General features: G+C 42.9%; 1 protein-coding gene across 1 annotated transcript in view; it reads right to left on the bottom strand.

Moving 5' to 3' along the window:
- LOC118403238 (microtubule-actin cross-linking factor 1-like) overlaps positions 1-22,306 on the bottom strand; it is a gene marked incomplete in the record, with an annotated part of 170,307 nt that overhangs the window by 100,461 nt on the left and 47,540 nt on the right. The window contains 3 exon segments of the mRNA XM_035801844.1: positions 8,267-8,359; positions 8,783-8,860; positions 9,185-9,274. Of these exon segments, the coding sequence (XP_035657737.1) occupies positions 8,267-8,359; positions 8,783-8,860; positions 9,185-9,274 (261 nt within the window).

Here is a 22,306-nt window from a genome sequence, read left to right as displayed (position 1 = left end):
CACTTGCCGCCCATTTTTTGTGGTTTTCCTCAGAATCACTCAAGCAAAATCCAGACGAATTCCTTGTTGCTGTTCCTACATGTGGTTAGCAGGGGAAGGTGCTAGGCATGTGTACCTAGCCGGGGATGCAGCTCAGCTAGAGGCAGCCATCTTTCTTGGAGCTGGGGAGGGCGGGGAATGAGAACACACAACACACACGCACTCAGGCATGCCTGCGTGACGTCCCCTGGGTCTGATTGGTCTAACTGTCCCTGACAACCACTTATCAGAGGGGGATGGCCCAACCCATTAATGTGTAAACAGTGGCAGATCAGGAGCTACAACAACAACAAACAGGCCCTCCACTGTCCCTCACTGGGGAGAGGCATTCATGGGGACAGAGAAAATTCCATGGAACACCAGGCAAATGTTTGGTTGGCCCACATCCTGGCACCACCTTTCTGATGTATGGTATAAGGGCTCGGAACGGACCATATTTGGGGTCAAATGGGGCATATCATACAATGAAAATTTTCATATCACAATTTTTTCCAACTCCTTATAGGATGAAAGTCTTTTATCTTTATAACTCAGATATACTACAGTGACTTTTCCTCATAAGACGATGGTGGCAATTCTAGTGGAAACCTTGAAATACTCCATATAAGACAGCGACAATTGAGAATTGCCCAAGGGTACTTACCTGACGGGTAATTGTGGTTGTCCCTTACAGGACCACGAAGTGCCATCACTGGGTCACATACCTTATTATAGTGCAGTTATCTCTTTTAGCCAATCAACGCCAAGAATCAGAGTTCAAAGGTTCCTCCTTCTCATCCCCCATCTGTTTCTCATTTTATCTTGGCGCAGCCGGTGCTGGACGCCAGAATGGGGGGGGGCAGCTGACTACAATGTAGAATAGCATATCAGGGAGGGAGACCCAGTGATGGCACTTCGTGGTCCTGTAAGGGACAACCACAATTACCCGTCAGGTAAGTACCCTTGGGCAATTCTCAATTGTCCCTCACAAGGCCCACTCCGTGCCATCACTGGGTCACATACCTTATTATAGTGCAGACTTTGAAGCTGCGTCCAGCACCGCTCTTCCGAAGTTGCTCTCTTGGGCATCCCTTCTGTAGAAGGTTGAGAAGGTGGATTCACTGGACCAATCAGCAGCCTTCAGGATCTCGGAAGTGGAGAGTCCTGCTCTTTCTGCCGCTGATGTTGCCGCACCTCTGGTGGAGTGGGCGGCAAACTGGTTCGTGTTCAGCCCGGATAGGGACATCACAGTCTTAATCCAACGAGCAATGGAGCTTGGGCCCACTGCTTTATGTGGTTTCTTGAAGGAAACGAACAGGTGTTTCTCTTCTCCTCTTAAGTCCTTAGTCCTAGCGAGGTACTTCTTGATGTAGGACATTGGGCAAAGGCTTTTGTCTTGCGGGAAGGAAGGAAAGAATACCTTCTTGAGAGGTTTGTTTGGCCTGCATGTCTTTGTGAGATGTGACAGGACGAAAAGGACGCCTTTGGTTTGGTAAGAAAGCCTGGTCACATCCAGCACGGCCAGTGTGGATCCTCTGTCTGCAGACGTTAGTGCACAAAGCATAGCAGTCTTGAGTGACAATTGTTTCAAGGAGAGGACTTTGGCTGGTGACAGTTGTTTAAGGTACTTGATTACTGGTGAGACGTCCCAAGTGACCACGTATCTGGGTCGAGGTGGTCTTTCTTGGAAGATACCTTTCATGATGCTTCGGACGAAGGGGTGTTCACCAACCTTGACTCCATCAACTGGGGCATGGACAGTTGAAATGGCCGAGCGGACTACACCAATGGACCTGTATTGGAGTCCACGCTGGAATAATCCGTGAAGGTAGTCTAGAACATCCTGGATAGGACCTCGAACTGGATCTCTGTTCCCAGAATTGCACCAGCGCACCCACTTCTGCCAGGCCCCATTGTATTGTTTCTTGGTGCTGCCGCGCCAAGATGCGAGCATGAGGTTTGTAGGTCCTGACGAAATGCCAGCACCTTGGAGGTTTCTCCGCATACTGGCCATAAAGCCATCCTCATCTCTGGAAGGAGGGGATGAGGTTGACCGTTGTGAGGGAGACGAACCAGGTCTGGTGACTTGGGTAGAAGTATTGGTTGAGCGCACAGTAGCTCTAGAACTCGAGGATACCACACCTGAGACTCCCAGACGGGAGCCAGAAGGTATACGGTGGCCGTGTCCTGTACTAGTTTGTCTAGAACTCGGGGAATCAGTATCGGTGGCGGATATGCGTATCCTATCTCCGTTCCCCAGTCTATCGTGAAGGCGTCTGTGGCAATTGCTGACGGATCTGGACCCCACGTCACGTACCTTGGGAGTTGTGTGTTTATCCTGGACGCGAATAGATCTATGGAGACGTCCGTCATGAATGGTGTTAGCTGATGGAAGACCTGTGGGTCCAGCTGCCATTCTGTTCGGTCGTTGAAGACCCTTGACAGAGTCCTCTGTGAAGGGCCCACTGCCACATTTCTAGGCTTAGTAGCATCAGTTGAACTGATCTCGTTCCCCCTTTGCGGTTCACGTAGGCGACTGCTGTTGAGTTGTCCATTCTGAGGTGAACTTGACCTTGGGGGGCGTCCTTGGCGAAGCACTGAAGGGATAGAAAGGCCGCCTTCAGTTCCAGCACGTTGATGTGGTCGTTCCGTTCCTCGGTTGACCACCTGCCCCCCGTCTTTCCTTTCTGACAGAAGCCTCCCCAGCCCTGGAGTGAGGCGTCGGTCTGAATGGTTAAGACAGTCACTGGTTTCAGTGATGCTCCGTTCCATAGTGCTAGAGAGTTGATCCACCAGGTGAGGTCCTGGTGAGCCATGGGAGACAACCGGATCTTGCGGTTGTAGTTGTCTTTCATCATCTTCAGACCGAGTCTGAGGTCTTTCTGTAGGTACCGATAGTGTAGAGGGGCTAGCGGAACTGCTTGGGTGGTAGAAGTCATTAGGCCTACGATACTTGCCAGATGTTTCAGCGAAGTAGAGTTCTGTGCTAGAAGGTTCTGGCACAAGTCTACGATCTTCTCCACCTTGGGTTCTGGGAGGTAAATCTTCATCTCCACTGAGTTTATCTTGAATCCCAGGAATTCCCTTATCTGGTTTGGTTCCAGTTGGGACTTGTCTATGTTGATCACAAACCCTAGGTTCTCCAGGAGGAATCTGGTCAGGTTCGTGTGTTCTGTGCAGAGATCTGCACTCTGAGCTAGAATCAGAATATCGTCGAGGTAAATTACGCACCTGACTCCCAGGGATCGTAGGTGGGCTACGACGGGTTTCAGAATCTTCGTAAACACACGGGGCGACGACGTAAGGCCAAAGGGAAGGACCGCAAATTCGTACAGAGTCGCTTTCCAGATGAACCTGAGGTATTTCCTGTGTTTGTGGAAGACAGGGATTGTAAAGTATGCATCCTTCAGATCTAGGTTGGTCATGAAGTCTCCCGGTTGTAGAAGTTCTATAACTTTCTGGAAATGTTCTAGTTTGCAATGTTTCTTCTGCATGGCCTTGTTGAGGTGTTTTAAGTTTATTACCGGTCTGGAGCCCCCGTTTTTCTTGGGAACCAGGAAGATTGAAGAAATGAATTGGCCCTGCGTAGGTTGTGTAGGCTGAATGGCGCCCGAATTCAGCATTTTCTCCACCTCTGTATCCACCACTGCCGAATCTGTGTCTGAGTGGATCTTGGTAATAGGGATCCTGAACTGAAAGGGTTGTCTTAGAAGCTCGAGTTGATAGCCCTGAACTGTCTGTAGTATCCAAGGGTCTTGAGTGATTTGTTTCCAGTTGTGTAAGAAGAGTCCGGTGCGGCCCGTATCGGGAATTGGAAAGGTGGGTTTGACGAAATTGTACGCAGGGTGGGAGGGGGGCGCCCGCAGAGGTGGAGATCGAGGTGTTATTAGCTGGACTTTTTGTTCGGTGGGGGGCGAAACCCCGACGATTGAGCCTGGTTTTTCTTGTTGTAGAAGCCGCTTTTATCGTAGGGCTTCTTCCGGTAACGATCGAAATGAGCCGAGTGCTTCTGTTTGTGTCGCTGCGAGTTTGATGAGCTCGAGTTTTGGTGCGGCCTACTAGCCGCTTTCTTGGGTCCCAAAACGTCCCCCAGTGCCCTCTTAGAGGCCTTTGTTTTGGAAACCTGATTGACGAAGTCTGGACCGAACAAAGAATCGGAAGTGCTTACCTCCGGAGCAATTAGAAAGCGTAAGTCCTTATCGAGGTTGGGGCAGCACTCCTCTCTCCGGTACAGGGACATCGAGAAACTCGCATTTCCTAGTAGTACTAGTGCCGCCGAGATAGCCTTGGCTATCTCGTCCTTGTCGAGATCAGCGTCATCCTCGTGTTTCAGGGCATAGTAGGCGCTGGTTAGCGGTCTGGCCGCCAGCAGGAAACGATCTTGTATTTTGCGGAGTTTGGAGTCCTCGAGGACCAGTTTGTTATCCACACATGCCGCTTGCTCCGGCGTGAGCTTAGGAGCGGAGAGGGTGGCCGATAGGTTTTCGAACAGGGGGTATTGTTCGGAGTATTTATCGAAATCCTCTTTAGGCAGTCTAACGTTGAAAGCCTTATTGATCTTATCGAATAAGGCATCCGGAACGGGTTGTAAGAAGCCTTCTGATCCATACGAGGGGAAATCGGAAGAGAACATACCTTCCATCTGAGGATCCTCGGTGGGGCCGGCACCCCCGTCGTCCGAGGTGGTGTCGTCCGAGGCAAGATGGCGGACGGCATGGCCCGATCCGGTCTGAACCGGATCTTGCAGGCGGTCATCCAGGCGCGCCATTTGGTGCTCCACACACTGTACAAAGTTTTCAAACTTTGTCTCGAGGGCGCTGAGTTGAGGAGACTGGAAGCCGTGGCCTAGTGGTGACGGCATAAGCCACGGAAATCCAGGATAGCCGGGGGGAAGCTGGGGGAAGCTTCCCGGCGCGCTCGAAGAGGCTGTGGCCTGCGACGAGCCGCTCGCTCCGTTGTTGGGCATGAATGCCCCGGGAAATGAGCCGAACGGGAAGAAGTTCGGCCATCTCATAGCCTCCCGACCAGGCTCGAAGGAGGGCAAGGTCGGGACGACTTCAGGAATCTCTTGAGAACCACTGGGATGCAGTTGGTTCGATTCCTGGTGGTGAGGCCCTCTCGCAGCCGGTGGTTTCTTGGGGGGAAGCTCGGTATTCCCGCCATTCTGGATGTCACGAGGATCGCCGGCTGTCTTGTCACGAGGATCGCCGGCTGTTTTGTCCTTCGCCTTCCCTCGGCGACCCTCTTCCTGTAGCTCACGGTTTTCCACGGTATTCTCGGAAGACATTGTGTCAAAAAGACTCGAAAACTCCTCCAGAAAAGGCAAAATTAAAGGAAAAAGGCCCGAATCTGAAGGGAACTCTGATAAAGAGCGCTTCAAGGAGGCGCCAAGAAATAAAATGAGAAACAGATGGGGGATGAGAAGGAGGAACCTTTGAACTCTGATTCTTGGCGTTGATTGGCTAAAAGAGATAACTGCACTATAATAAGGTATGTGACCCAGTGATGGCACGGAGTGGGCCTTGTGAGGGACAATTTCCCCTCACCTGTCAAAAATAAATGGTTCATCCCATATTGGGTAATCCCTTTATTTGCCCTTACTAATCACTGGGCGCATACCACTCAATTATAGGGGAACCTCTTGAGAAGCCATGGGAGGGAGACAGTTGTCACACCAAACTGTAGTGGGAGGTCCAGTACTAATTCTCCCTGCTTGGTGCCTTGGTGCCAACATGCTATTGGTTTCCCCCAGTCTCTATGAATTCAATATCAAGTTTGCCATTAAATGATAATAACATTATTCATGTTATACAATGTATGACCATTTTCCACTGATACCATAACTTTCATGACATCTAAACTTATGCTACCAAAAGCTTTGTTTGTCTACTGGAGAAAGTACATTATACATTTAAATAATGTATTGGTCTCTATGGATCAGAGTAATGGGTCTCCTTCTGTGTGTTTGCTGTTACAAATCTGATACATCTGTCCTAAAAGAGCCCATAAAGTAATACCTAACCACAGAACACTCCTATAAATAAACATACACCATGTGTGAAAACATACAATCCTGGACCACTATTCCTTGCGGCCCAAAACTGTGTACATCTACTCGAATATTCTTCCTGGTGAGGTGTCCTTTGATTTAGTGCAAACAGATCTGTTTTAACACTGGAATGTTGTCTTGTTATCCATCTTTCCAGGCAAACTCAGCTTACTTGTCAGTTTGCTGCTATGAATAGGATACTTCTTCCAACAGACAGGACAAAATCCTTCTGCTACACTGGTGCTCCTATGGTTCACAGAATTTTTAGGACACAAGGCAAGGCACAAACATGTACTACATATACACACAAAACATTATAGTATAGGACTATTCATTTCATATGATATAATTCATATACCTGACACTATGTGTATGACACTAGACTGTATGCACTAGACAGCTGTTTGAATGAGAGCTTTGCATGGTTTTCAATTAAGGGCCATGTTCTACAAGCTGACCTGATTTATCTGCCATGAGGTCATCAGGAATCTAGACTATTTCTATTACCACTTGGGGAAAATAGGGCATGTGGGATTTTCTTGTCAGTGTGTTGGTCCAAAATCCAGGTTGACATATGACAGATATAGACTACATTCATTATGGTACTACAAGTAATATGTCTTCCTTGTCTTGTTGCTAACTGGTATGCATACATTTAGGCATTCTGTATTGCTAACTATGAGGCAGCTAATGTAAGAAAAACAAGAAAACTTTGAGAGGCAAAAAAAGGCCTGGTTGCAACCATTGTTATGTTCTAAATATAAAGTTCACCTTTATCTGTGGGGTAACTTATATCCGTTGCTATTAAAATGGTATTCAGCAATATCAACTCAACTGACGGTGGTTTCCAATTACAATATTTTCAAAATATTACAGATATTTTCAAATATTGCACCTTCAACTTGATATCCCTAAATACCAGTCTTTAAAAAGAACGGATATAGGTTACCACACGGATAAAGGTAAACTAGCGTTACACATGTAGCAGAGTTTGCAACAGGCATACAAGGTCTAGTAGGGAATTCCCCACAGACACATGACAGATGTCACTATAGCCTGGAGGGAGGGAAGTGTGGAGCTAAAAGGCAGGTGTCACCAGGTGTCACTTTAGCACTATTGGGTCATTAGAGGGCGGAATGGCCCTATAGGGCATAAAGGTATAGTACTCCGCATTCATGGGATTGGGATTTGGGGATATTCCGTGGGTTCTTTCTTGTGAAGAAATGGTAACAAATTGAAACTTTGGTTGATAACAAAAGCCATTCTAAACAATGCTTTAAGTTATACATGTATGTGGCCAATACATTGGAAAGTAACAGCACAAATGAAAGGCTGAAGGGTATTTCTGTCTGTATATACCCTACTGAAACAAACTCAGTCCACTAATATATTGACAAAGTCAACCTGATGGTAAAAATTTTTCTGGACAAAGCCCAAGTCAGGCATACCTTTGTTCTAAATTATTCATATATGTCCATGAAACAAACAACAGTTCTCAACTCCCAGCAGGCCATTTATGCACCATAATTGGTCTGGAAACACATGGAGGTACTCTGGATGGCTTCATTCATTGGACTGGTATTCATTTTGTGTACACAATTGCACAAGGATGTTCAACTGACACAGCCGTGTTTACCTTTGCATCAAGTCGAAACCTTTGTGTTAACTTCATAGCAATCCTCCAAGTTCTAAATACCAAGCAAAGCGACAATACATCTCCTAAACACCATGTCACTGCTTCCCTACTACTACAGGTTTACTAACATAACATAATTAGTCTACTGTACATAAACCATAGGATTACTGATAAACAAAGCTGTATGAACATCATGGAGTGTATGACTGTTTCCATGATGACTTCAGAATCCTAAATTCCTCAAATTTGTAAGAAACTATCGTTGCTATGGCAGTATACCTATGATAGCTATATAGTGCGTATATGACTTGAATGTACTTATGGCAGAAGTGTAATTATGTGACCTTTGATATGACCATTGTTGTGTGCAAGTACAAAATGTATCAGCAATTGTGAAACCCATGTGTGACTCATACCTGACCCGAATCTCTTACAGTGTGAGGGTATTACCTATGGCCAGGACTTCAGAAATGTTAATGTACACTTTGACCTGACTTTGCAAAATGTAAGAATATGTAACTAAAGTGACTTCTCCATATAATCATGATTATGTGACCTCTGACCTGAAAGTGGAGGATGATGGTCCAAATGAGGCCGAGGGTCAGCTTGGGGTTGCCATCTGCGATGTCGATGTTCCTGATGTTCACCAGTTTGATCTAGAATGTACAAAATTTCTTTTAGATTCCTACAAGCTAATATCAGTTGTACAAAACCATATCTATGGAATAGTCTTCAAATCTTTCAATCTCACATGAACTATATACAATGTCACTTGTATGGTTTAAGAAGTCTTATTTTACATCTGCAAAACTTGACTGCTTCATGTATGGCTATACAACTTTCCTAAAGGTATAAACTTGCATTTCATAACTTCATTGCAGAACAAACATAACACAGCTATCACGTAATCAAAACACAGGGCTCGAAATTCATTTTGGGGATTAGGTGCACTGGTGCACCCAGCTTAAAAAATTGGGTGAACCAAAAAAATTTTGTATTTCGAGCCCTGAAACATAATTTGATGGAATAGATTATCTTTTTAATGGTCTGTATTTTGGCGATAATGTGTGATTACTTACATGCTTGTACTTGAGAAAGTCTAGTGCTATCTGACAGTTCTGCAGTCGGTGGAAACGCATGTGACCTTTTTCTCTGGGCTAGAAGAAAAGAATAGGATCAAACAAATTAAGACATATTCCATAAGAATCAGCAATCAGATCAGCAACACTAAAGTCCTCTTCATTTTATAAACTTCAATTGTATACTGCTACCAGTCAAAAACTTTGTATTGATACATTTGAGCATAGAAAATATCTTTTCACTTGATAATAGAGATAAAAGATGATCGTACCAATAGCATATTCTTAAAAGATGTAGTCTTGTAATCACATTAAGTATTCCACAACCAAAAACCTACAAAGTCTCATATCAGTTAGACCTTTCTGCTCTACTGAAGTATATAGATAAACAACGCCCCCTACCAGAGTCTCTCCAGACAGCACCTCCAGGAGGGAGATGAGGTTGTGGCCATCCCGTAGGTCCATGTACAAGTCTTCCACATTCCTCCGCACCTAAACAGATAAAGGAATAAACATTCAGTCAATGTGGGTTCTTTAAGGTTCTTTTACAAGACATGAAAACAAAACTTTAAACTGCCCCACAACAAAAGTGTTCACGAGAAAAGTTTGGCCTGCAGAAAAAATCATCTCTGAAGTACACTTCAACTTACAAAATCCACAGCTGTAGCCAAGTAGCAGAATAACTAACAAGCACTAAAAATATAAAATCTAATCTGTGAGCAACAGAGGTGTGCAATAGATGCTATAATTGCAAAGCTGACTTTTTAAGTACTTTTGCTATGAAGTTCCGAGATATTACACACTAAAACTAAAACAGCATGTCAACTACATTGCGCGGGTGTGGAAATCAAATAAGCATGGAAAAATACAATATCACTAACAAGCAAAGCTTGGAAAATTCTTGTCTTATTTCAACCATAACCCAAGTCATAGGCCATGCCAATGCTTTCCTTGGCTTCAAGGCATTTTAAGATATAGTCATGTGCTGTATGTATTTCTGAACACACATCTTTCAGCCACTCTCGATAGCTACCATTCTCTTAACACGACATAAAAGCCAAGTAAAACAATATGACATTGTGTGTTGTAAGCGAAGAAGGTATGAAAGTAAAAGTGCTCGACCGCGAGGCGGGGGGAGGCTCGAGGCCAGGTTCGCCTGACGAACAAGTCGCCGGTACGACAGGCGGCGCCACGCCTCTGGGGGGTGGTAACATGGAGGGGTACATTACAGGGGTTAGACAGAGAAGAAAAGAAAGTTAGGACAGGAGAAGGACCATAGAAGAAAGAAAACAGAAAACGCAAAAAAGATGTCTGAGTTGGTAATTTCTCGTTAATCAACTTCAAAGTACTATTTAGTAACTCTAACTTCGGTCAGAAAGTTGTTTTCACTAATTTTTTCAATAAAAGTTGGAACAAATACATGTACCTCAAAACTCTATGGCTCACACAGGAATATTTTTCAAAATGTTGTTTAAAGAAAAAAAACCTCAAACGTCTCGAAATATCCAGCTTGCAGTTGTTCTTGGTGTTAGTTTGCAATCATGTTTTCATTTTGGATTTACTAAGATTTTTAGTTGCCAGAATTCTAAAACTTTGTACCTTTAAGTGAGTTACACAACAAAGACATCTTTTTCTAAAACAAGTGAAAGTAAATCAAAGATAGGGACTGAGACAAAATGAAAGTAAAAGACTCACAGAAAAGGAAACTACAAATAGTACCAGGGACAAGACCACTGCTTTCCTATCCATCTCCTGATTTATCTGATTTTATCATAAACAGTGCTACTGCAGGTACAAATGGTTTGAAAAATTGAGACTGATAGAGTGAAAAATGTTACTGGAAAGCAGTGGTTGTCCCTGGTGATAAAGGAGATATAGAAGACACAGAAGGTGGTTAATGAGGAATAACATACCTCTCTTCTCCAATGCTGCATCAGAGGGAGAAACAGAGAAGGGAGTTAATCAGATTAATCAGATTGGAATCATTGTTAATCATGACAGAGATTTATTATGTTAGTTCATCTTTATCTGCAGGGTAACGTATTTACGGATATGAAGCTCGTTTTATTTTCAAAATATCGCCGCTTGAAACCACCATCCGTTGACTTGATATCCCTAAATACCGTTTAAAAAAAACAGTGTATATACTAGTAGGTTACCCTGCAGATAAAGGTGAACTAGCATTATCAATTATCAAGAAAAATTGTATGAGTTAATTGTTAAAAAAGCTTGAAGGACAGAATTGTAGAAGGACAGAATTGTATCTAAGAGAAATAGCAATACTAGAACGGAAGTGACCATTAAAGATAGAAAGTGTGTTAGATTTTATCACACAACAATTCCAATTCCTGTCACAACATTTACAGTTGAAAGATGTTATTGTCTCCAAATTCTCCTTCAACATTTAGGTCTTCGTGATGATTCTTTTTCTTCTAATTTTTCTTCCCATGATAATGTCAATCTTTAGAACATCAATATACTTTTCCTCTAATAATATGAAAGAATTAAGAGTTTTTTTTTTAAGACAATTGTGTCCAAACCTGTATCCTTTTACAACTATACCTCACCAAATGAATTTAGCAGCTACATTTGTACATTAAAAAAAATTATTTAGTTGTTTTTAGCTGGACAATGTCAACCATCACATGTAATCAAAGAAACATCTGCCTGCAATATCATCAACCATTCACCCCAGCTCAGGTCACCCTTACAGAAACCTCAATACCAGTTTATTTCTGGATGTGTTATCATCAGAATAATCAATAATCTCTTAAAATATTGCTTTGTGGTCAGCAGAATTAAAACCATGTGTTTCTTGATGACAGGGTGTAAAAAAGGGGAAATGCATGAATAAAAGAGCCATCTCTAAAACTAGATTAGAGAATGTTGAGAAGGGGGAGTACATATAATGTAATAATTGGCTAGTAATATGTATTGGTCACATGTCTGAGGGACATTTGGGGGCTGCATCTATTCATAACCTTGTAGTAGCCCCAAATCTTTGAGGTATTTATCTGACAATAGGATTCTTACAAAGATAATTATAAAGGCAATAAAAACATGCAATTTTCTAACTGCCCCACTGCATGAATACATCTATAGTATAACACGCATACATGTAAGAAAACCAGTCATTAATGCAATAAAGTGTATGCACTTTGATGTGACAACGCCCATGTTAAGTACACAACCACATGTGTATGTTGTAAGTTCCACCAGGTGAGTTTAATCTTGTAAATATTGACATGGGTTCCACCCAAGAGCTGACCTAAACATGACCCTGTTATGTAACAAGCTGATATGTTTTACTGCTTTCCTGAACATTGCATTGATATCTTCAGCCAGGTCACATACAAATGTATGATGCACCTGTAATAGCATATCCTGTAAAAATGCACAATGATCGCGGGCAAATCACAGGTAAATAAGCTATATGCCGGTGCCGTGCGATGTTCAAAATGTTTTGAGCGTCAAACGTATGACGACGTTGATAATATCAACACATATGAAAAGCAAATCGCATTAAATCATGTGATTCTGACCAATGTGTCTATTGTCCTACATTCATGTTGATGACAACCATTCATCTATAAAAAAACAAACCTTTTTACGTGTTGTGTTTCTTGTCATTTCAGTCATACTTACCGTTACATTTTGCATGATATTCCATTATAAAGTCAAGGGTAACACAAATCTAATTTAGAATGCAGCAACCCGCCGACGCACCACAGTCCAGTGAGATACACCCTGAACATGTCCCAGACAAATTAAAACAGCTACATTTGTATGAAGAAAAATACTACATCTATGAAAGACAAATTATATATCTATGTTACTGATATTCCTCTAGAATAACTGTACACCATCTGGTGTGGAATTTAGCCTATTTTCCCCTGAAGCATTTCTAAACTTGTTTCTAACGATCCTTGTGATATATATGATGCATGTTTCCTGCTACCCAATAGAAAAGGAATGCAGGTCAAGACCTTTCGGAGTCAACACCTTAAAAATCAATATTGACCCTCCTTGAAGCTAAATGTCACCGAGATAGTTTCATCAGATTCAAGGTTGAAAACAAATAACGGTCTTTAGACGAACCAAAAAATGCCTCAGTAGAATTTAGTGTTTTAACTCATCGAGTAATTAATATAGTTACAAATGAAGCTAAATAATCTAGTAAGCTTATAAAATGCCTTCCCTTCGTAAACAATGTTCTTGTGTCTGCAGCAAACATTGTCCCAAATTTACAATTTGTGCATAATCTGTAAGTATTTACACACCAATAAAACAGGCAAGTATATGTTCCTTGCAATGGTTGGGCTCATTCGGATTTTGATACCATACCATGTGCATATGGTTTAACATTACAAGGGATATACAAAATACTGTTCAAGTATATCTTACCCATTTGTTGAAGAGACAAGGCAGCAGATAGTAAGAGTGATGCACCAGTTTGTACTTCCTCCGTAGCACAACAGGTGTCCCCATGATCCCCTACATGCACGTCTTCACTTTCTCCTGCCCAACAACTTTCACTTCTCCTGAAGGAGCCTTTTCTTTAAGGTCCATGAAGACTCAAAGTTGAACAGCTTGCATTTTCCACGCTTTCTCAGTCGAGCAGCACTTATGGTAGTAGACGATCCCTTATCCCATATATAAAACTGTCAAAAGTGTTCTTGTCTAGTACATGTATAAACATGTCCAAGCAAACACAACAAGACACAAGTGTCCCCAAGTCTGCACCAGAAAACATACACTGTAGACTTTCACCCTGTCATCCTGCAAATCATCAGGTAGCAATGATATTCGTAGATGTGTTGCCAGAAGTTAGAACTATTAGAAGAACATAGGACCTACAGTACAGCCCTACACAGTACCACTGACTCCCACGTCTGTGTTTGCTCATTGTCAGTAACAATCTGCCAATACATTACAATAGTGAAGGGCGTACATGTCACGTGTGACTGGGAGGGGCGTCTACAGAGGAAATGTGAACCAGGCATTGAACCCGGACTTCCAGACTGGTAACTCCAGACAGACACGGAACTAACTAACGTCCCTCTGGCCCACTCAGATCCCTAAACAGATGATAGACAATAAATAAAAAAGCTTCCTAATCTTGATATCAGCGTAACACACATCTTGTGCCTGTCTGAAGCATTCCTCAGGCATCCATGGTACAAGTACACATCTCTGGCATAACAAGTGCTCCATCATTAGCTTCAGCTATATCAACTGCCATCTGTCAATCAGTAACTCATAATCAAACAGTCATCAGAACATGGCAACACCTCTTAGAGAAGATTCTGCATGACAATGTGAGAAGACTGCGTACACTGATGTTTAAAACACACGGGTACGTAGCACTGCGCTTATAACGATGTAATGATTGTCACGTAGCCATGATCCAAGATGGACTTGAGGCCAACAGGTAATTATTGCTGATAACAACTGCAGATGTTACAGTAACTGTTATATCTAGTCTTCACCACTGTACATCCAAATCCAGTTGTACTTCAACCATTAGTCTTGAAGATGTTGTCTGATGCTGGATGAAGATGTTTTCTTCCACACGCATTCACCTGAGGTGACCTCACCTGCTGCGGCCCCACCTTATCAAGGACAACCTCAACTGAAACATGATCCCGTCACCATGACGATACCGAATATACCGATCCTCATCCGATGTGCCACAGGTATCCATGATATATAACAGGAGAACAATGTAATTCTGTCAAAGAAGGCATTCCCACAGAGCAGTTATCCGAGTGGCGCATGAAGAAATATCATTTCCTGCTGTCAGTCCTATGAAGTGCGGCCAGTATTACAGTATTTACTGGGCTCCAGGGATGGGAGGCCAATATCTCGCTCTCAAATTTGTACCTTCAGCACTCCATAATTTAATAAACCCAATATGAGGCTACATTCAGCTGATGACGTTTGGAAAAAGAACTTGTGATAAAATCTGTGTTGTTGTTACTTGAATATTCCATTTTCATAAATGTTCCTGTGCTACATGTAAATAACTACGCTACACGGTCCACTATACCATGCGTACGTGTATAGAATAAACGCGTTTTGATTATGCGAATATCAATTTAACACTCCTATGATTTCTCGGACTCATTCCAAGAAAACGTTTAAGTTTTACGTCTCTGACAATAATCATTGAAAAGCCTCCAGCCTGGACCATTACCCTGCTTGGTCACACATGGGGGGGTTTAATAAGAGCAGGGCTGAGTGATGGAACATCAATTATGCCTGCTGAATAATGATAGGGGAGATTTGTGTGTAAGCAATACAGGCAGCTTCAAGCTAATATTGGACACTACCTTATTATGAGAAATAGTGGAAAACTCCCTCGCAAATTAATATGAAAACCACCAGGAGGGCTTTCAGAACACACAAGAGAATGGAATTTTCTTCGCTCCAAAAGTGTGAGTCATGTCATATCATATCATATCCTCTCCATACTTCCCATAGCTAAGATAATATCAAGATGACCCAAATTTCACAGGAGGCAAGCGCATGGAAGGAGAGTCAAGTCAAGAATGCTAAACGACCTAGCAATTTCTCCCACCACACAATGATAAAATAGAATATATCACTTTGATAAATGTCATCAGTTACACTGTATCTGATATTTACAAGGGAAAGTATAAGATAATGTCTACCCTTAACACATATCATACTGTAGCCCGAACTGCAGTACGCTATACCTTCACAAGGGGTCTCTTCTTCCAAGAATTAGAATGCAACAGAGTCCCATTCCTCAGCATGTAATACACTAATACTTTGGACTCTATGGGAGTTTAATAGCTGTTTTGTGCATAAAAAGATGACAGCAAACTGAGCAAACATTATTCAAAACACACTCAACTTGAACTTCAGTGCCATCATTAGAAAATCACAGTAGCATAACATTGAGAAAGAAAAAAAAATACCGAAAGGAAGTTGTCAGGGAACAAAACCTTCATCAACATAGCCCTATTTACAGTAGCAATACCATCAGGCTGTCCTGTAATCATGACACAGGACCATGATGTTGACTGTACAAGTGTGCAGCAGCCCCACCTATTTACCCACAAACATTACTGCAGGCATGTCAGGGTCTCCTGTGTTTGCCCACACAAACACAGACAGTCATCAACCTTTCAAAGCCTTCATCCAACAGGTTGGCCACCCTAATGGTGATGGATTGTACAGGATGGGGAAAAACTGGGGCATGGCACTCAACACTGGATTGTAACATTACACTACTTCAGTTCAGCTGCTAGACTTCTAACATGCCATAATGCTTAGTGACAGAATTTAGGAAAGATGTGCCTCCAGACAACACAATTATATGTCCACAGTTTACTGTATTATCTGTGATAAGGAAAGGGTTCATTTTATACAGAGGGCAAAGGGTCAAATGTTGTTAGTAATCAGTTGTTACCTAGCTGTTAAAGAATGTCAGGAATATTAGTTTGATAAAAACTGTTTTTACGGATCAAATGTGAAAAAAAAAAACTTGTTTTTGAAACGTTAGCAATGAATTTGGTGCAAAAAATGCTACCTTAGTGTTGAATATGCATGTCACATTCATGTCAAACCCACCCAGACCAATCTAGGGAATTATTGCAACAGTCTGTATAGATTTCCATTTTGGCTGGCATGTCCACGATCTGCCAAACAACACAACCTACACCTTCTGCATACAGATTTGTCAGGCACTGTCCAAAACATCTGTCTATTCTTAGGTTCTTCAAACCAAACTAAAGGAAGAAAAGTAACATACGTTTAAAGAGAACAATACTCTCATATACTCTGCTATTCAAATGTCCTTTTACGTGAAATTTCTGTAACGTTACCTCCGAGAACAAGGAGGTTTCAACAAAAAAACCTGATACTGATATGTCATGCCACTTTGACATACAGCAGGGTGGAAAGCCTGACACCCCTTCTCACTATTTCTTCTGTTTGTTCTCAGGTGTAATGTAACTACACACGCCCACACAGGTACATGCCTAAACACAACAGGGCTCAGTTTCACAACAAGGTTTCGCCTCGGACCAGTCCGGTTCGTTTCTGTGGTTAAAAGGGGGCCGTCATGGTCATTAGCAAAGAATGACACCACACTTCTCTATTTATGGGAGTGCACACAAGTGAACTATTTTGGTACAGGTGTGTGCCAATAGACTTACCACCAATATGCACATGATTTAACACTATGTGGACTCCATATAACTGTATAAGCATTCTATGACTGGCGTATGAAATTCAGTTGTTTTGTTAAAGGATTGAAAAGCATTCATAGCATTTAAGTGTCATGAAAGACAAGTGTCAACGATGTAAGTGTTCTCACCCTATCTGGGCATCTGTCTGACTTGTAAAAGAAACTGTTTTGTTTTGCTGTCAATCAAAAATGGAGCATTAACAGGTGGTTTTGTCGGATGACATCATGCAACCTTTGACCCAGAAACATCCAGTTATCTGGATGTATATACAATGTAAATGCTTGATATGACTGTTCTGTATTTCTGTAGGAATATCAATATAATACAGAGTGAAGTTTGGTTGGGGTTGTTAATCCCCTGGGCCTGGGTCTAGGGCACAGTATTGGAAGGCAGAGCCCATCCCTCTCCTTCCACCACCTTTTACCTCCCCAATCAAAAACAGGCATTCACTTTTACACCTGAATGGGGTGAGGAAAGTCAACCAAAGTCAGGTACCCCTTTATAAACCTAGGTGGAGTTAGGAAAGTCATGTTGACAGCCTTTTCCAAGGACACAAGGTCTAGCCATGAATTGAACATGTGACACTTTCATCTTGTGTCAGCTAGCCTAGCCACTGAGCCATTGGATGCCATGCCAACTAGTCAGGTTTAACTTCAAATGACTTTTATGAGGAAAAACAGCTGACATAACAGCACATTTTAACCAAATTCAACATAGCTCAGGTATAAGGCTGAACATAATTGCAGTATTGCAAACATACTCCTAGGAAGAGTGTGGCTTTTGTCCAACACCCATTTTGAAAGCCTCATAGACACTTTCTACTTCAAACAGTCTAAAGGCTATCATCAGCATTTGTTGCCATAACTCCTACTGAAGGCTGAGTCATCAGTTTCTCCTAGTTACAAAAGATACACTGATCACCCCTCTTTTCTGAATAGACTGATCCAAAATCAAACAACACTGACAGAAACAGCATGGACTTAAAAGTGATGCCATTTCTACCATGGGGGTGATAAAGAGTAAACATCATTATAAAAGGGAAGTGGACTTGTGTACATTGAACTTGACATAGTTTAAAAGTTTGCTCAGGGCAGGTGTACTGTTCTTTAAGAGTCTACAGTGCACACTTCTTTCTGCAGTGTCAAAAGCTCCATTCATGGCCATTGTCGATACAGACCACACACTGCTTAGTGCTAAATCAACATACTTTGTACTGGTAGCAGTTCTAGTGCCAGAAATTTGACCGAGTGTGTGGCAAAGCTAACCCGTGGCTAACTTGGTTGACCAAACACACTGTCAAGTGAAGTGCAAAAAAAATCACAGCATCTTAACTGCAACTTTAACAGTGAAGTACTGTCTTCTCACAGACCACCATGGTTTGCAATGAAGCTTGGCATGCTTCGTAAAATAAAACAAACTGCATGCTAAACAAGTTGCCATGGCAAAAGCAGAGCATTCGCTGATGCACAGCATTCTATGTTCAAGAGGTGGGCACTGAATTTAGTGAAACGGTGGGAAAGACAAATGTAGCCTATTATATTTGTCAGCTGTCGTGTAGATCTATATGTACTGGATGATATGCATCAACAATTTTTTATGGACATTTTCACTCACATTACAAATGCAAATCATACTTTGTCTTCTTTCCTTGCCAACATACATGTAAGTGTTCATGTTAAAGCTTTGTAGTGCATTGTTAGATATCAATAAGTGATGCATTTCTAACTGATCATGATTTACTGATTTATCCTATAGATGGAGCAAGTATTGTTCATTATCAATGGTAGCCATCTTGAATTTTCTATTCAAAGTGAAGGTCAGACAATGACCCCTCTTGATCATACGCATCATGCACATATAGAATGTAACTCTATTTTCAGTTGGAGACACGGACCCAAAATCTGGGACCTCAATGTCCCTGTCATACAATAAATCATTGGAACACTGGCACAGACAGCAATTTTGAAATATTTCGCATCGCATCTATTTTCAATACTGTGTGTCCTGATGACAAGTCATGCTAAGGCCATGGACAAGATCACCATCCTGTGTGTTATTAGAAATGTCAAGGAACTCCTGTAAATGTCTTTAAGTTAAGATTTAATTTCATGGTAGGGAGAAGAGGGAGTGTGCATGGTGGTAGTGCTATAGACTAGTCACATGATGTGCATAATTAATAGAAACTATAGCCTTAAGTTGGCAGTGAAGTGGTCACCAAGAAAACTGCAAAAATAATACAAACATGAAATTTTCAAGTACAAATGTACCACCCCACCCCTTGCTGTACCTTGCACTTCATTTTTTTTCTCTTCCTTATCACACCACCAGCCACACGGACCTGCACCTCACCTGAATGAGATGCCCTCACAGAGGGTTTTGTTCAGTATCAGATTGAGACTGAGATTGAGACCCCCCTCCCTGCAACCCACTTTTAGAAGAAATTGTCTGGCTTTTGGATGGCCAAAGCTGGGTATAACGAATCAACATGTTTATGTCACAGAATTCAAAGTTATTCACAACAATTCAACTATGTATTTCAAAGCTATTTGAAACCATATAGGGACCCATTTAACTAATCCCAGTCTACTCCAATCAATTCTATCCTTAAGTGCTCAAATCATACTTGTGTGACTACCCAAATGTTTTACTATAGACAATTTGACTATAGACTTGACCTGTCCCTGGTTTGTCCTCCAGTGGACATCTGGCCTCAACTCAGACCAAACAGGAAGGACCTATCCTGTCTATTTTGAGACAAGTCACCTTGAAATATCCTATTTCATCCCCATCATGTGCTGTATATCCTTTCTCTGTCTGTCAATCTGTAGCCAGCTGTATCTATTACCAGTACAGAAAATTTAGGTACAGGTAAAGTCCAGGTCCAGAGAATCAGGTCCTGAACCTGGACCTAATTGTTTGTGAATGGGCAATACTCAAAACAACAGTCCATTTAGCTACGAAGGAATAGACAGTAGAAACTTGATAAATCTGATTATCATCTCTCCTCTACGTCACTCTTGCTTTTTTTTTTTGACGAATAAAAGCCTAAAAACACATGACCGTCTGCCGCTGGTTCGATCCAAGATGGCGGCGACTTTTTGATAGCTGCGTGGCTCTGTTCCTCAAAATCAGAATTTGTGGCACTTTAACGACCCATCGACCTGCTATCGACTCACCAGATGAAGACCAAACATCCTGGGTTACTCTTAAAGTGACAATTCGAGACAATTCTGACGATCGGCTTCACATTGAAAGGCTTTCTGCACCAAGGGAGGGCACTGTATGGTAAGCCCGCGGCACCCCTCCCCACTCCCACCATGCCTAGATGTGAAGACTGCCGTGAGGCAGGAGCCCAGCCCTGTCAGGGGGATCTTGTTCTCTGCCAGCGCTGTTCAGACAAGCGTTTCCCCCCTAGCGGGTCTGGATCCGAAGCGGTATGTAAAGATGTTATCATCAACGATCTGTTATGTTTTACTGTTAACAAGATGGACAATCTTCCGTTCGACATCATTACGAAGTTGTGCACCGAAACGTACATGGATGAGGAAATAGAGTCGGCTAAGAGACTTGTATTTGATACATGTAAGCCGGACGAACGCTACATAAAGCGAAAGGGAGGAGACAAGTCTACCGCCAACATGGAGGATATTCAGCGAGTTTTGCATTCTACTGCTCCTCCGTCGTTACCTACTTTCGTGTCCGCAACTCTCCACCTCCCCGCTGTGTCACTGGAACATGTAGACATTTCTGTCTGCATGCAAGAGCTTCAGATCATGAGGCAGGAGATGAAACTGATTAGGGATTGCTCCATAGATTCGGTTAGAGTGCAGACTGAGCTTGTGGCACTCAGGAAAGAGATCTGGGAATTGAAAAACAGGCCAAGTTCTGCTCCGCCGGCACCGTCCAGTTCTGCTCCGCCGGCACCGTCCAGTTCTGCTCCGCCGGCACCGTCCAGTTCTGCTCCGCCGGCATCGTCGACTTCTGCTCCGCCGGTAGTGTCGACTTCTGCTCCGCCGGCAGCGTCGACTCTCGCCTGGCCGAAGGAATCCTACGCCGATGCCGTATTGGACACCTGCCCGTCGGAGACTATCCCTAAGTCCCTACACGCGGGCTTATCTGGTCGGCAGGTGGAGAGGGCGCCTACCACAAAGTCATCGCAGGCATCCCGACGTCGTGGCTACTCGAGTGACTCTAGGGCTCTAGCCCGACCGCAGTCCACCTCAGCTGGTGGCCACAGTGACCTTGACTCTGAGGGCTTCCGCCTGGTGCAGAGAAAGAAGAAGAGGTCCAGGGCAGTGGTGGGTACGGCTGTGTCGTCCAGTCTGTCTGCGGTTAAGTCAAGACCAGCGGAGATCTTTGTGACGCGCCTTGAACCGGACACACTGACTCAGGATGTTGAAAGGTACTTGACTGATAACTTGTCGCAGAAATGCGCAGTGTCCTGTTCTAAACTAACCACAAAATACGATGGGTATTCTTCGTTCCGTGTCACTGTTGACTACAATGCTCTGTCGGAAGTCCTGTCCCCATCTTTCTGGCCATGTGGGATCCTAGTGCGCCGGTTTCACAGTAGGCGACGCTCTTCCACTTCTTAACTATGGAACAGATAAGTAAACTAAATGTTGTATCATACAACTGTCGATCTGTCAAAAACTCTTTACAAACTGTGAAGGACCTATGCGTTACCGCCGATGTTATTTTGCTACAAGAACACTGGCTTTTGCCAGACGATTTATCATATCTATCTAACATAGATGGAAACTTCCTTGCCCATGGTACTTCCCCTATAGATATGAGTGAAGGTCTGATTCACGGCCGACCCTACGGCGGCGTGGCTGTCCTTTGGCGGAAATCAATTGGTGCATTTGTCAATATCGACGACCTCAATGATGATCGTATTTTAGCCTTAAGAATTAATTCTGATGGCAAAGAGCTTCTGATTATCTGTGTGTACATGCCAACGGAATCTCACAATCACACCGAGATTTTTATGGAGAAACTTGGTAAAATAGAATCCTTCATAGATGAGTCTGGCATACCTAATGTACTAATTATGGGTGACTTCAATACACGGCCAGACGGAACGTTTGCTCCTCTATTGTATAATTTTTGTCTTGATGGCAACCTTCATATTAGTGACTTAGAGATGCTTCCTGAGGACACCTTTAGTTACCTCAGCGACGCGCATAGATCTACATCGTGGTTAGACCATTGTGTTTGCTCCGATTCTGTGCACCAGTGTATTTCTGAAATGTGTGTACTTTATGATTTTGTGTCTTCCGACCATTTCCCCCTTCGAGCTACT

Source organism: Branchiostoma floridae, chromosome 2 (assembly GCF_000003815.2).
Source record: "Branchiostoma floridae strain S238N-H82 chromosome 2, Bfl_VNyyK, whole genome shotgun sequence".
NCBI lineage: Eukaryota > Metazoa > Chordata > Leptocardii > Amphioxiformes > Branchiostomatidae > Branchiostoma > Branchiostoma floridae.
The sequence above is the reverse complement of the archived record's forward strand: the minus strand, read 5'-3'. Positions and strand labels throughout refer to the sequence as shown.